The 15,143-nt window shown below is 41.4% G+C and overlaps 1 protein-coding gene across 2 annotated transcripts in view; it reads right to left on the bottom strand.

Annotated features, from left to right (window-relative positions):
* Positions 1-15,143, bottom strand: part of VPS13C (vacuolar protein sorting 13 homolog C) — a 478,755-nt gene that overhangs the window by 128,849 nt on the left and 334,763 nt on the right. For both annotated transcript variants that reach the window (XM_069765602.1, XM_069765601.1), the window contains 7 exons: positions 6,805-7,034; positions 6,085-6,177; positions 3,738-4,103; positions 1,864-1,953; positions 1,616-1,771; positions 1,268-1,532; positions 1,022-1,182 (listed from right to left, as the gene is read on the bottom strand). In XM_069765602.1, the coding sequence (XP_069621703.1) occupies positions 1,022-1,182; positions 1,268-1,532; positions 1,616-1,771; positions 1,864-1,953; positions 3,738-4,103; positions 6,085-6,177; positions 6,805-7,034 (1,361 nt within the window). The remainder of the gene's footprint in view (positions 1-1,021; positions 1,183-1,267; positions 1,533-1,615; positions 1,772-1,863; positions 1,954-3,737; positions 4,104-6,084; positions 6,178-6,804; positions 7,035-15,143) is intronic.

Here is a 15,143-nt window from a genome sequence, read left to right as displayed (position 1 = left end):
CCACAATGAGCTTCTGGAGTGAGCTTGCTGCACTGAAAGTAAAGGGGCCGAATAATATTGCACGCCCCACTTTTCACTTTTTGAATTTCCCAAAAATTTTAAATAACAAAAACACTTCGTTCAACTTCACAATTGTGTTCCACTTGTTGTTGATTCTTCACCAAAAATTTACATTTGGTATTTTTATGTTTGAAGCATGATATGTGGGAAAAGGTTGAAAAGTTCCAGGGAGCCGAATACTTTCGCAAGGCACTGTATCTGGCACATCCAATGACAAGCCCCCCCATATGAGCTCACCAAGGGGAGGTATGTGGATGTAACCTTGATCTAATAAAAAACTGAGTTTGGGTTTTTGTACATGTCCGTCCTGGATAGTACAGCTTGCTGTGGTTCTGCCCATTTCCTGAAGGAGTACCTACTTCCGCAAAGCTCAGTCATTTTCGTGACACAGGTCTAGTACTTTTTCTTTGGTTATCCCTTTTATATCATGTAATTATATATACCGTATTGTTTTGTTCCCATTTTATAACATATTTATATATTATTTATAAACACTGCATACTTTTGCGCATTAAGCTATACGCTACCTGTAACGGGGGTCCAATAGGCCTGTATAAATGATTGGTAGTGGGAGCTAGTAGTTCCTTTTGTTATTGTGGAGATGGCAGTGACTGTGTATATATATATATATATATATATATATATATATATATATATATATATATATATATATATATATATATATATATATATATATATATCCCATGTCATGGAATGCCACAGTAACCAGCCTAGTAAGGAAAACAGCTGCGGCCCCATCCATCGACTAGGTCAATTGGGTCTTGAGGATTAGAGTCAACTGTCCTGAGGATTGGAGGATGTGAAGTTGGGTCCCCTGACAAATTGGTGGCAGCGGTAGAATCTGTGTGATTCCACCTGCCGTCATCCCCGACATATAATAGAATAGGAAAATACAAAATTGAAATCAGCAAAATACTTGCTAAGAAGGCCTGTTACCAACCTGAAGTGGAGATCTAACAAAAAGAACTTTGTTCCCCTCACTGGCATCTATCTGTACAACAATGGAGACATAATTCTCTTGCAAGGGACTGCGCACATTATAAAGGCGTCTTGTTGGTTTAGTAACTGGGATATTAGATACCCCGGTGTATCCATGCGGAACTGTACAAAAACAAAAAAGCATTAGATAAAATGAAAGATTATTGAAACAATATTGTCCCACCCCAGACGTGGTAGAAAACACTACCTATGTCAAGTGTAAAAAAGCCGCTTTCCTGACGATGCAGTGCTGATAATCTTCCACGGTTAAGAGGCTCTATGGATGAAAATTCAAGCTCCAAAAACTGCCCTTCATTGACATTATGTATGCGCTCATTAGCTGAAGATCCAAACAGTCGGAGATTCGTACCATGCTGAAGTATAATAGGGACACCAAGTGCATTTTTGACTATTAAAGGGGCCCGGTCCTTTAAAGAATAGTCAAAAGCAGAAGCAGTACCTTCAGAAAAAGCCTCAGGGGAAAAAAAAAAGTTATTTGAGAAACATGGAAATTCATTTATCACACTTAAAGATATTTGATAACCACATTAAATACCTTTGACAGATTGCTGAAGACTCCCAGTGTACATTTGGAGACGGTAATGTTCATGGTGTCCTTAGAAGTAATGTTAATGGCAGACTGAGGCTCTGGGACCACTATAAAGTCATCACCAGGAAGAAGACCTTTTTCCTGAACTGGGTTGTTCTTCATCTTACCATAGAGGAACAGAATACATAACCACCATAAGTGGAAAACATCAAGTAGACGTAAAGGAAAACACCAGAAAATCTATAGTATCCTACCTCAAGCTTTAGATTCCATCGGCGTTTTCCATTATCCACACGCTCAATAAGAGGTTCCCAGACAGTAAAAATTTCATTATAATAATGGACCTTTACAAATGGAAGAATGGAAAAATTAAATAGTACTTTTTTTTTAGAAACTGTACGTTTAACAAAAGTTGCATCATTCAATAGTATAGGTAAATATAAGAAACTTTGTAAAATAGCTTATGAGAGAAAGCAGCTTCCTTCCCCAGTTATAAGATATTTTTTCATTTCCAGCCTGCTTCCTGAACTTGTCATCCACGCTGAAAAAGCAACTCAACTCATCCACTCTTGCTCAGACAAGATAGACTGTCAATTCATCGTGGTATCACGCAACACAGCCCAGTGCACTCTATGGAGAGGAGAGGGAGAAGAGAGCAGAGCACAGAGAGAGAAACCAGGCAAAGGAAGGCACAGAAGGATCGTGGTGAGCCTAACAAATCTTTTTCACAGCACAGCTTGATTCACATCGTAACATCTCACTACTGCTGTATATTGTCCTCTCCTCTGCTTCTTTCAGTGTACTAAAAAAATGAAAAGCAGGAATCATTCTCTGTATTCTGTACTGTCTAGGAGAGGGTCTCCTCTCACTGTCTCACTGTCAACTGCAAATTAATGGGGTTGCCTTGGCTTGGCACAAAGTATGAAGTCACTATGTAACTGCAGACCACTGAATCGTGACAGAGTACGGGGCACACACTCTCACAATTCCACAGTATTCCTGGTGCAAGCGAACGGTCACGGAACCGCTTGTATGTGACTGGTATACTTCTATGACGAATAGACTCATGTAGCTTCTCTCATTTCATTTCTATTGAGATCGCTGGATACATCAAGTTACCACAAGTATCCAATCGTGACAGCGTTTCACCTACACACTGTTATAAATCGGTAGTATGAAGTTGCAAAGTGACTGTACACTTTCGTCAAACCACTTGAAGAGATAGTGCCTGGAGAGAAGAAAACTGGTGAAAAATAAAAGTTAAAAAAAAAGGCACAAAGTGTGTTATTCCTCATGTACACATACCGAACAGTTACCCGATAAATACAGAAGCAGCTTTTATATTATCTCATGAAATTGAGCAATATATTGAAATTTCTAAGACACTGCTTTCAGTTTCAAAATATTTAGAGAAATTCCTTGGACAAATGTAAAAATTTGATTGGACTGGAGCAGAAATGAGCAGGCTGTTCTGGGCCGGCATCTTTTTGGCGGTCTTCACTTTTGCGCCTCTGAAGCTCACCAGGTCACGTGAGACTAAGATGTCACATCATGATGCATGTCATCAAGTTGCATGAGCCCTAGTGACTAAGCCTTAAGTGATGTCACATACCATAGTAAGCACAAACCATAAGTAACTAGGCACCCAAAATACCCAGACTGAGGATGTTGGCTGCAAAACTGATAACTACCACAGTGAAGTAGGTTGGGCATTGGACCAGAAAAGTCTGCTCAACTCTACTCCAGGCAAGTCTAATCTTAGTTTTCAGATTTGTCCATGGAATTTCTTTAAATATTTGAAACAAAAAGCTGTGTCATAAGACAGAAAATAGAAATTTAGACCAGAACAGTGCAAATCTTTTTGTTCAATTCTAGACTGTAGTATTAATGTGCTTGGTCACAATGCTTTAGAAAAAGTGAGTCAAGCACGCCACAAGATTCTGAGTCCATGAAAAATCAGGAACCCAAACTGACTACTCGGAAGCACAGCTGAAATTCTCTCTAGCAAATGTTGAAATTCAGCATTTCAGCTCTGACTAACAAACCATATAGCAATTCTTTAAGAACAGCAATAATAGAATAAGTATATCTGCTTTCTCTTCTGAAATTTTAATTCTCATGAGAGTACCTCAAGTGTAGTGTCAGCAGTCACATTCATGAAAGATGTCCAATTTTTCACAGCTCCTGTAAATGTAGACTCCACTAACAGCATTGGCACTGTGCGGTGTCCTAGACCACACTCTAGTGTGACTTGCACGGTTTTAACTTTTAACTCGAAGTTCTCTTCCTTCTGGGCGCACTTGGGGATCTGAAAACATTCTGTCGCCTCATCGGCAGAATCCACCCCTAGGAACCAGCTATTGCAGCTGTTTGTGGTTCTGGTGTCCCATATGTTCCTGTGTTCAACCAATTGCCTCTTCTCTTCAGTGTCTTTGGGCTTTGGTTTCAGGGCAGCCAAAATGGTCATCACGGTGTTTAATATAATTGGAGAAATCTGAAGAAAAAAAAACCCAGTTGATTATAAAATACACAATTGTACCATATATAAAAAGGAAAAGAGATACAGCCCCAGCAACAGAGAAGAATACCTGTTGTAACAAAATTATTAAGAACCATAACTCAAGTAAGAGTTTGCGTAAGTAAACACGCACTAGAGTCTGCTATAGGGATTTTATATTTTTTCATCCATTTTACAAAAGAAAGTAATATGAGTGTTTTAAAGGATTACTGTAGTCATCTGTGGAACTCTATAACCATGTATGTGCAGAAAAGGTCAAAAAGACCTATAATGGTAACTGATACACTGTAATTAGTGATGAGCGAGTATGCTCGTTACTCGAGATTTCCCGAGCATGCTGAGGTTATCTCCAAGTATTTTGGTGTGCTCGGAGATTTAGTTTATGTCGACTCAGCTGCATGATTTGTGGCTACTAGACAGCTTGAAAACATGTGTGGATTCCCCTACAGGCAATCTCCACATATACTCAAGCTGTCTAGCAGCTGCAAATCATGCAGCTGCAAATCATGCAGCTGCATCAACAAACAAACTCCGAGCACGCCGAAATATTCAGAGACCACCCGAGCATGATCAGGAAATCTCGAGTAAGGAGTTTACTCACTCATCACTAACTGTAATCTCTACCCTCTATTGTGTGTTCATTGACTCATGAAGTTATGTATTTATTAAATGTCATGAGTTTGCCAACATAAGAAGTGGTGTGCTTATTCTGCACCTAATAATGTGATTCTGTATCGGGGATTGGACGATTTTGGGGGAGAGGGTGAATACGGAAGAATTGTTTGTTATATACATTTGAAAATGCTAATAAAATTTATTTTTTAAATTCCGCAGCTGATTTTATTTGCTATGATGTAAAAAAACAAACAAAACACATAATTTTCTTCTCATTGATCACTTCTACTGATCACTGTCCCCTGTAAGGTCCTTGTACCACCATTGCACCCTGAAATCCTGAGCAATTTCAAGCTAGGATGAGAATTCTGTCCATGACTAGGCTCAAGATGTTACTGCCAATGGGGATGTCTCAGGCCAACTAGAGGACAGCTCAGAGTGTGTGACATAAGGTCGCGATGCATGTCCTGGGTCTTGCCATGGCCAGAAGACCTTGCCTAAGGTACATGTTGTAAGGTCATGATGCAAGTCCTGGCCCAGCAAGAGAATGCCAGGGTTTCAGAGTGTGGTTGCAGTAAAAAGGAGAGCAGACGACTGTATGAAAAGATTGAATAATTGACGCAGCTGTAAAGGTGAGGTAAAGATTGAATAATGGAAGCAGCTGTAGAGGTGAGGTATTTGTTATATTCAGTTGGCCACTATTTTACTAAATTTCTAGAGAGAACAGATTTTTGTAAATTTCACATAGAATTCAATTCCACTTAAATAAATAGGTCCAATTCTAGTGGCCACAAATAAGTGCAGCTCTCTGCTTAAGTTTTTGTACTTTGATAAGACTACAAAATATGGATTTAGAGTTCTACTGTAGTGATGTTGCGGTCTCTTAGCTGTCCGCGAAAAGGACATGCCAAAACTTTGAACTCTTTTACCACGGAGTTTAACTTCTTTTCAGAGTTTACAACGCTCTCAACACTGTTCCTCTCTGCATAGGTTTGGGAAGTTGTGAAATGCTCAGCTGTTTCTATAGCTCCCAGAGTCAGCAAGCTCATTTCTTCTTATATAGAAGTGCTGAATAGAAGACCCATATTGTTCAAAAAGGTGAAAGTCCCAAAAGCCCCAAAAGCAGAACCCCCAACTAGCAGACATTAATGGCATATAGCGAAGATTTTATTGTGGCCTATGGGCGTGGCACATTTCGACAATTCATCCCGTTGACAAGAAAAGGTTAAGCACCTTATGTGGTGTTGCTGGTGAGAACTTATCAGAATTAACCACTTGCAATGGTACTTTGTTTATATAGAACATATTATAACAGTTTTAAATTAGCAACACTGAAATGTACCTTTATGATAACTTCTTCCACATTCAGGCTGCCATTCTGGCTTCCGGTAATGGATGATGTATTTTCCAAATGCAGGGAACAGGGCTGTATTATCTAGGTACAATACACACTTAATGTTAGTTATAGATGAAAAGTGAAAACTAGACAATTTATAGGATTTCAACGCTAACGTTCAACACTAAGTGCCATTCATGTCTCTGGCGTCTTCTCATATGCAATAGTTACATCAACTATAACTATGCCCATGATCTAACAAAGGCATATTCCACAAATAAAATGCAGAATATGGTGAGTCGTGGGGTCACATCTTCATACTGACCATCAGAGCAAGACAATCATAATTCCTAATTACGTTAAAGGGAACCGGTCACCTCCAAAATGGAAGTTGAGCTAATGTTCCCTTTAAGTAGCAGATTTATGTTTTAACTAGGTCTATGATACCAAAACAGTTTATCTTACAGTTTAGGCTATTTGGTGTACGGTCATATATTTCTAACAATAAGGGCATTTATCCTGATGGAATATTGAGATAGAAACACAAGGATTGGTCACAATAATCATTTTTGTTTGGTCTACGAGGACCAGGAGCCAATAACAATCAATGTTACTTATTTGGAACAGAAATAAATCATAATATGACTTATGCAGAGAAGGGAGAAGCAGGCTGCATTAAGCATTGGCACTTTAGTAAAATTACAAAATATGGATTTAGAGTTATACCGTAGTGATGTTGCTGCCTCTTAGCTGTCGGAGAAAAGGACAAGCTAAAACTTTGAATTCTTTTACAACGGCATTCAACTTCTTTTCAGTGTTTACATCAGAGAGAGTAAATTTGCCTTGAAAAGACACGGCTAAGGCAGGGGCATCTGCTTTTGCAAGACTTGCTACAAACACTATCTCAGGATCCAAGATTAATGCCATCAAACTCATTTTCTTCAATGTTGCAGGTGCTAAAAGAGGAAGGAAAATATATACGGTAATAGAACATTTCCCACATTTCTACATTACATCAGCACAATTTTGGAAACAATCTTTTTTGTTAGGATGTTATAAGGGTTAAAAGTAGACCAATGATTTCTCACTTTTCCAACAAAATTTACAAAACCATTTTTTTAGGGACCACCTCACATTTGAAGTGAGTTTGAGGGGTCGATAAAACAGAAAATACCCAAAAGTGGCACCATTCTAAAAACTGCACCCCTCTAGATGTGCAAAACCACATTCAAGAAGTCTAGTAACCCTTCAGGTGCTTCACGAGAACTAAAGGAAGGAAAAACAATGAACATTTTACTTTTTTCACAAAACCAATTTTTTTTTCCACAAGGGTATCAGGTGAAAATGGGCCACAACATTTGTTGTGCAATTTCCCCTGAGTACGCCGATACTCCATATGTGGGGAAAAGCCAATGTTTAAGTGCATGGTAGGGCTCAGAAGGAAGGGAGCACCATTTGACTTTTGAATGCAAAATTGGCTCGAATCAATGGTGGCGTCATGTCGCGTTTGGAGACCTCCTGATGTACCTAAACAGTGGAACCCCCCCAATTCTAACTCCAACCCCCACTGTAAGCCCAATCTACTTTAGCCCAACCCTAATGGAAAATTGAAAATGCGCACGAGCCTGCCACTTTCTCCTGGACGCCGGCGGCCTGGGTGACTAAACGGGGGGATGCAGGGACTTTGGAGGTTCTGAGGGATCAACGATTTATGTTATTTAAGTGAGAAATTCTGAATGTACTGTTTCAGAAAAAGTTCATATATGAGTTTTTAGAATTATAACAAGATTATGTTTCGCATCATTTCTCAAAAAACCTTACGTGATAGGAAAAATCTGAAGTAATTTTTGAAATCAGCATGAAAACAATTTATCAGGGACACTCAAAATTGTCAAAGGGACTAAACCTTTGTAACACAGTGTAACATAAATCGTTGATCTACACATATGCAAGCACTTATTATGTGAATTGCGCGCAGGTGCAGTGAATCATTCGGCTGACCGTGTACGGAGCATACCACATCTCCTGGGTAGGGGAGGACTCAAAGGACAATACTGACATTACCGCACAAGGTCACCGAAGACTCATTTTGCCAGGTAAAATATGGATTTTTGTGTTACTCACCGTAAAATCCTTTTCTCCGAGACGTTCACTGGGGAACACAGGAATGTGGGTGTATGCTACTGCTGCCAGGAGGCTGACACTAAGTAAACATAAAAAAAAGGTTCGCAGCTCCTCCGCCAGATACACCTTGACACTGGCCACAGGCGAACCTAGTTTGGTGCAAAAACAGTAGGAGAACAAAAAGTAAATCAGCTTTAACGCAGGACAACATGTCCAGAAACAACCCCACCGACTGATAAATGCAAAAAAAAAAATCAAAAAGGAGCCATCAGGCTAACAGGGTGGGAGCGGAGTTCCTCAATGAGCGTCTCGGAGAAAAGGATTTTACGGTGAGTAACACAAAAATCCATATTTCTCCTTCGTCTCATTGGGGGACACAGGACTGTGGGACATCCCAAAGCAGTCCCTGGGTGGGAAATTGACTCAACGGTATAAGCCCTAGGCACCTACCTCCTATAGGTGCGCTACCGCTGCCTGAAGAATCCTTCTACCAAGACTTGCATCTGCCGAAGCCTGAGTATGGATACTATAGTGTTTGGAAAAAGTGTGTAGACTGGACCAGGTCGCCGCTTTGAAAAGCTGTTTTGCCATTGCCTGGTGTCCAAATGCCCAAGATGCACCCACTGCCCGGGTGGAGTGTGCCCTGATCGCAAGCCGGAACAACTGCTCCTCTGATGCGGTAGGACTCCTGAATAGTCAATCGTATCCACCTGGCTATGGTCGATCTTGAGGCAGCGCGTCCCTTCCTGCGCCCCCCGGGGAGGACGAACAGCGCGTCTGCCTGCCGAAAAGTTGTCGTCCGTGACACATACCTCCTGAGCGCTCTCACTAGATCCAGCATATGGAGAGCTTTTTCCACACGGTGCTTTGGAGCTGGGCAAAACGAGGGCAAGACAATGTCCTCATTAATGTGGAACGAGAAAACCACCTTTGGAAAAAAAAGAGGGTGTTGGCCTGAGCACCACCGTATCCTGATGGAACAGTAAAAACGGAGTTCGCAGGATAGAGCCGCTAGCTCCAAGACCCGCCTAAAGGGTGTTATGACCTCCAAAAAAACAACCTTCCAGGAAAGGTATGTCAAGGAGACGTCCTGTAGAGGATCAAAAGGAGATTCCTGCAGGACCCCTAGGACCAGGTTAAGGTCCCAAGCGTCCAGGGGGGCCTTGTAAGGCGGTACCATGTGAGCAACGCTTAGTATGAAAATCTTCACCTGAAAATTGGTAGCGATCCTGTGCTGAAAAAGGACAGACAAGGCTGATATCTGTCTTTTGAGGGTACTTGGTGCTAGACCCGAATCCAGGCCGGCTTGGAGGAACGCTAAAACGTTGGGGATAGAGAAACGAAGCGGGGAAACACCGCGCTCTCTGCACTATGCAAAGAAGACCTTCCAGGTGTGACGGTAGATATGCGCTGAGGCGGGCTTCCGGGCGCTACTCATAGTAGTGGCCACCTTCTGGTTAAACCCGGCCTGGGTTAGAATCCAAGATTCAATGGCCAGGCCGTTAAACACAGGGCCCCTGAGTTTTGGTGGTAGATCGAGCCCTGGGAGAGAATGTCCAGGCGCCCTGGGAGCTGCCAGGGAGCCTCGGCGAGCAGCTGCACTTGATCTGCGTACCATGACCGACGAGGCCAATCTAGGGCAACCAGAATTGTTGGGACCCCCTCTGTCTTGATTTTCCTGATTACCTTCGGGAGCAGTGCCAGTGGGGGAAACCGATATGGGAGGTGAAACTGGTTCCAGGGTAGAACCAACGCATTCACAGCGATTGCCTGTGGATCCCGGTATGGGGAGATAAACCTGGGTACTTTGGCGTTTATCCCGAAGGCCATCAGGTCCACGTTCGGAGTTCCCTAGCATTGGCAAATCTGCCAGAAAATGTCGGGATGGAGCAACCACTCCCCGGACGCAAGACCCTCTCGGAAAATTGCGCAATTTATTTTTTTCTTTTTTGGGAATTTTTTTTGACCACTTAGATAAAAGAGAAACTAGACATGTTTTTTGCCTATGTACTCAAAGATCTGGAGAATCATAATGGCAGGTCAGTTTTAGCATTTAGTGAACATAGCAAAAAAGCTAAACAAAAAACAATGGTGGGATTGCACTTTTTTTTGCAATTTCACCGCACTTAGAATTTTTTTTGCCGTTTTCGAGTACATGACATGGTAAAACCAATGGTGTCGTTCAAAATAACTCGTCCCGCAAAAAATAAGCCCTCATACGCCCATATTGACAGAAAAATAAAAAAGTTATGGCTTTGGAAAGAAGGGGAGCGAAAAACGAAAAATCGAAAAAAGCTCCGGTCATGAAGGGGTTAAAAACCTTCCGTGATACAGACTTTTGGAGCACATATTCATGTTCGGCAGGTACGGACTGGGGCTGAAATTCAGCCCTGGCATTTGAAATCACACAGGCCCATGTTGTTCCCGTCCCCATGAACCAGATGGGATGTATTACTAATATTACCCTGGATGGAGATTTTTTACAAGACAAATATGTCTAATAATACCCGTGGCCTACTGGGGTAAGTGACAGTCAGCAACTTTGTGCTCCATCACAGCTCTTAACAGTATGGGTATCTTGAGAACACCGATTGTTAACAACGTAACAAACAAGGTATCCCTTTACCAGACAGGCCCTTCTGGCATTTGCCAGAATTGCCAGATGGCCAGTCCGGCCCTGATGTTCGGTATATCAAAATCTATAAGCTACAATAAAATGTTCTCAGGGGACAAGAACTTCCCTGAAATTTTTTGCACAGTGCAGGGGAAAATTCAGAATATACTGTTTCAGAAAAAGTTCATATATGAGTTTTTAGAATTAGAACAGATTATAATGTTTCGTATCATTTCTCAAAAACCTTACGTGATAGGATTTCATATCTGAAATCAGCATGAAAAAAATCTATCAGGGACACGGAAAATTGTCAGAGGGACAAAACCTTTGCAACACAGTGTTACCTCTTGGAGTTATCAACTCTGGGCCCCACCACTAGGCGTCCTCTCCAGTGACCAGTCTCTAATAATGCATTCGGTCGCTCAGTCACTTCTGCTGCTGATCTCGCTACGTCTTCTTTTCGGTCTCTACTCACTTCGGGACACCCAAGAATGCAGCACTACTCACATCAGACCTTAGGTCCTTTCTCGATGTACTCCAAGCCATTTCTGATTTCTGGACAGCAACTGTCTTTGTTCCTTCAGGTATCCTTTTCCCACTCTATGGGCTTGTCCCAGACAGTAACTCTCACTGTCCGTGTCAACTACCTGTTGCTTGGCAGAGTACAGCCTTGTCACCAACACATACAACCATCATAAACTCATATATCACTATTCACATTACACGTTATAACAATATACTAGTTTCTCAAGGGGGAACGTGGCTAATATGTCCATCTCCTTACATACTTAACATAAAAAGTTAATTTAGATTTACATTCACAATCCTAGTGGTGCTAGTCAACAAGCTTATAACTCTGGAACGCTTTAACGGATCCTGCTGATTGAGAGATTGTTTTTTTCGTGACATATTGTACTTCATGTTAGTGGTAACATTTCTTCGATATTACTTGCAATTATTTATGAAAAAAAACGGAAATATGGCGAAAATTTTTAAAATCTTGCAATTTTCAAACTTTGTATTTTTTATGCCCTTAAATCAGAGAGATATGTCACGAAAAATAGTTAATAAATAACATTTCCCACATGTCTACTTTACATCAGCACAATTTTGGAAACAAATTTTTTTTGGTTAGGGAGTTATAATGGTTAAAAGTGGACCAGCGTTTCTCATTGTTACAACACCATTTTTTTTTAGGGACCACATCACATTTGAAGTCATTTTGAGGGGTCTATATGATAGAAAATAACCAAGTGTGACACCATTCTAAAAGCTGCACATCTCAAGGTGCTCAAAACCACATTCAAAAAGTTTATTAACCCTTTACATGCTTCACAGGAACTGAAACAATGTGGAAGGAAAAAATGAACATTTAACTTTTTTTTGCAAACATTTTACTTCAGAACCATTTTTTTTAAATTTTCACAAGTGTAAAAACAGAACTTTAACCATAAATTTTGTTGTGCAATTTCTCCTGAATATGCCGATACCCCATATGTGAGGGTAAACCACTGTTTGGGCGCACCGCAGAGCTTGGAAGAGAAGGAGCGCCGTTTTACTTTTTCAATGTAGAATTGGCTGGAATTGAGATTGGACGCCATGTCACGTTTGGAGAGCCCCTGATGTGCCCAAACAGTGTAAACGCACCACAAGTGACACCATTTTGGAAACTAGACCCCTTAAGGAACTTATCTAGATGTGTGGTGAGCACTTTGCGCCCCGAAGTGCTTCACACAAGTTTATAACGTAGAGCCGTGAAAATAAAAAATCGCATTTGTTTACACAAAAATGATCATTTCACCCACAAATTCTTATTTTCACAAGGGTAACAGGAGAAATTAGACCACAAAAGTTCTTGTGCAATTTCTCCTGAGTACGTCGATACCCCATATGTGGGGGTAAACCACTGTTTGGGCGCACTGCAGAGCTTGGAAGAGAAGGAGTGCCGTTTTACTTTTTCAATGTAGAATTGGCTGGAATTGAGACACCATGTCGCATTTGGAGAGCCCCTGATGTGCCTAAACAGTAGAAACCCCCCACAACTGACCCCCATTTTGGAAACTAGACCCCTTAAGGAACTTATCTAGATGTGTGGTGAGCACTTTAAACCCCCAAGTGCTTCAAAAAATTTATAAAGTAGAGCTGTGAAAATAAAAAAACTTTTTTTTTCCCTCAAAAATGATTTTTAGCCTGCAATTTTTTATTTTCTCAAGGGTAACAGGAGACATTGGACACCAAAATCTGTTGACAAGTTTGTCCTGAGTACGCCGATACCCCATATGTGGGGGGGGGGCACTGTTTGGGCACCCATTGGGGCTCGGAAGGGAAGGAGCGCCGCTTGGAAAGCAGACTTTGATGGGATGGTATGCGAGCGTCATGTTGCATTTGCAGAGCCCCTGATGTACCTAAACAGTAGAAACCCCCCACAAGTGACCCCATTTTGGAAACTAGGCCCCCCAATGAACTTATCTAGATGTGTGCTGAGAACTTTGAATGCCCAAGTGCTTCACAGAAGTTTATAATGCAAAGTCGTGAAAATAAAAAAAAATAAAAAAAATTCCACAAAAAAATTTTTTTTAGCCCCCAAGCTTTTATTTTCACAAGGGTAACAAGAGAAATTGGACCCCAAAAGTTGTTGTCCAATTTATCCCGAGTATGCTGATGCCCCATATGTGGGGGTAGACCACTGTTTGGGCGCACGGCAGAGCTCAGAAGGGAGGGAGCACCATTTGACTTTTTGAGCGCAAAATTGGCTGTCGTGTTTGGAGACCCCCTGATGTACCTAAACAGTGGAGACCCCTCAATTCTAACTCCAAACCTAACCCCAACACACCCCTAACCCTAATCCCAACCCGATCCATAATTCTAATCACAAACCTAACCCCAAAACAACCCTAATCTCAACACTAACCATAGCCCTAATCAAAACCCTAAATCCAACACACCCCTAATCCTAATCTCAACCCCAACCTCAAACCTAACCCTAATCCCAATACACCCCTAACCCTAATCTCAACCCTAACCTTAACTCTAACCCCAAACATAACCCTAATCCCAAACCTAACACTAATGCCAACCCTAATCCAAACCCTAACCCTTATCCCAACTCTAACCCTAACTTTAGCCGCAACCCTAGCCCTAACTTTAGCCCCAACCCTAGCCCTAACTTTAGCCCCAACCCTAGCCCTAACTTTAGCCCCAACCCTAACCCTAGCCCTAACTTTAGCCACAACCCTAACCCTAGCCCTAACCCTATCCCTAAATTTAGCCCCAACCCTAATCCTAACCCTAATTTTAGCCCCAACTCCTCTACCTGCCGGCCGGCAGATCATGAGAATGATGGGGATAGGGGAAAATATGTGCAAGTGGGTTGAGAGCTGGCTCAGTGATAGGAAACAAAGGGTGTTTATTAATGGAGCACACTCGGACTGGGTAGCGGTTAGCAGTGGGGTACCACAGGGGTCAGTATTGTGCCCTCTTCTTTTTAACATATTTATTAGTGACCTTGTAGGGGCATGCAGAGTAGAATTTCAATATTTGCAGATGACACTAAACTCTGCAGGGTAATTTTATATTATGTAAACTAGAAGCTTGGGCTGATAAATGGCAAATGAGCTTTAATGGGGATAAATGTAAGGTCATGCACTTGGGTAGAAGTAATAAAATGTATAATTATGTGCTTAATTCTAAAACTCTGGGCAAAACCGTCAATGAAAAAGACCTGGGTGTATGGGTGGATGACACTCATATTTAGTGGCCAGTGTCAGGTATCTGCTACAAAGGCAAATAAAATAATGGGATGCATTAAAAGAGGCATAGATGCTCATGAGGAGAACATAATTTTACCTCTATACAAGTCACTAGTTCGACCACACTTAGAATACTGTGCACAGTTCTGGTCTCCGGTGTATAAGAAAGACATAGCTGAACTAGAGCGGGTGCAGAGAAGAGCGACCAAGGTTATTAGAGGACTGGGGGGTCTGCAATACCAAGATAGGTTATTACTCTTGGGGCTATTTAGTTTGGAAAAACGAAGACTAAGGGGTGATCTTATGTTAATGTATAAATATATGAGGGGACAGTACAAAGACCTTTCTGATGATCTTTTTAATCATAGACCTGAAACCAGGACAAGGGGGCATCCTCTGCGTTTGGAGGAAAAAAGGTTTAAGCATAATAACAGATGCGGATTCTTTACTGTAAGAGCAGTGAGACTATGGAACTCTCTGCCGTATGATGTTGTAATGAGTGATTCATTACTTAAATTTAAGAGGGGACTGGATACCTTTCTGGAAAAGTATAATGTTACAGGGTACATACACTAGAT

Source organism: Ranitomeya imitator, chromosome 4 (assembly GCF_032444005.1).
Source record: "Ranitomeya imitator isolate aRanImi1 chromosome 4, aRanImi1.pri, whole genome shotgun sequence".
NCBI lineage: Eukaryota > Metazoa > Chordata > Amphibia > Anura > Dendrobatidae > Ranitomeya > Ranitomeya imitator.
Note: the sequence above shows the minus strand (reverse complement) of the source record. Positions and strands in the feature narration are given on the sequence as shown.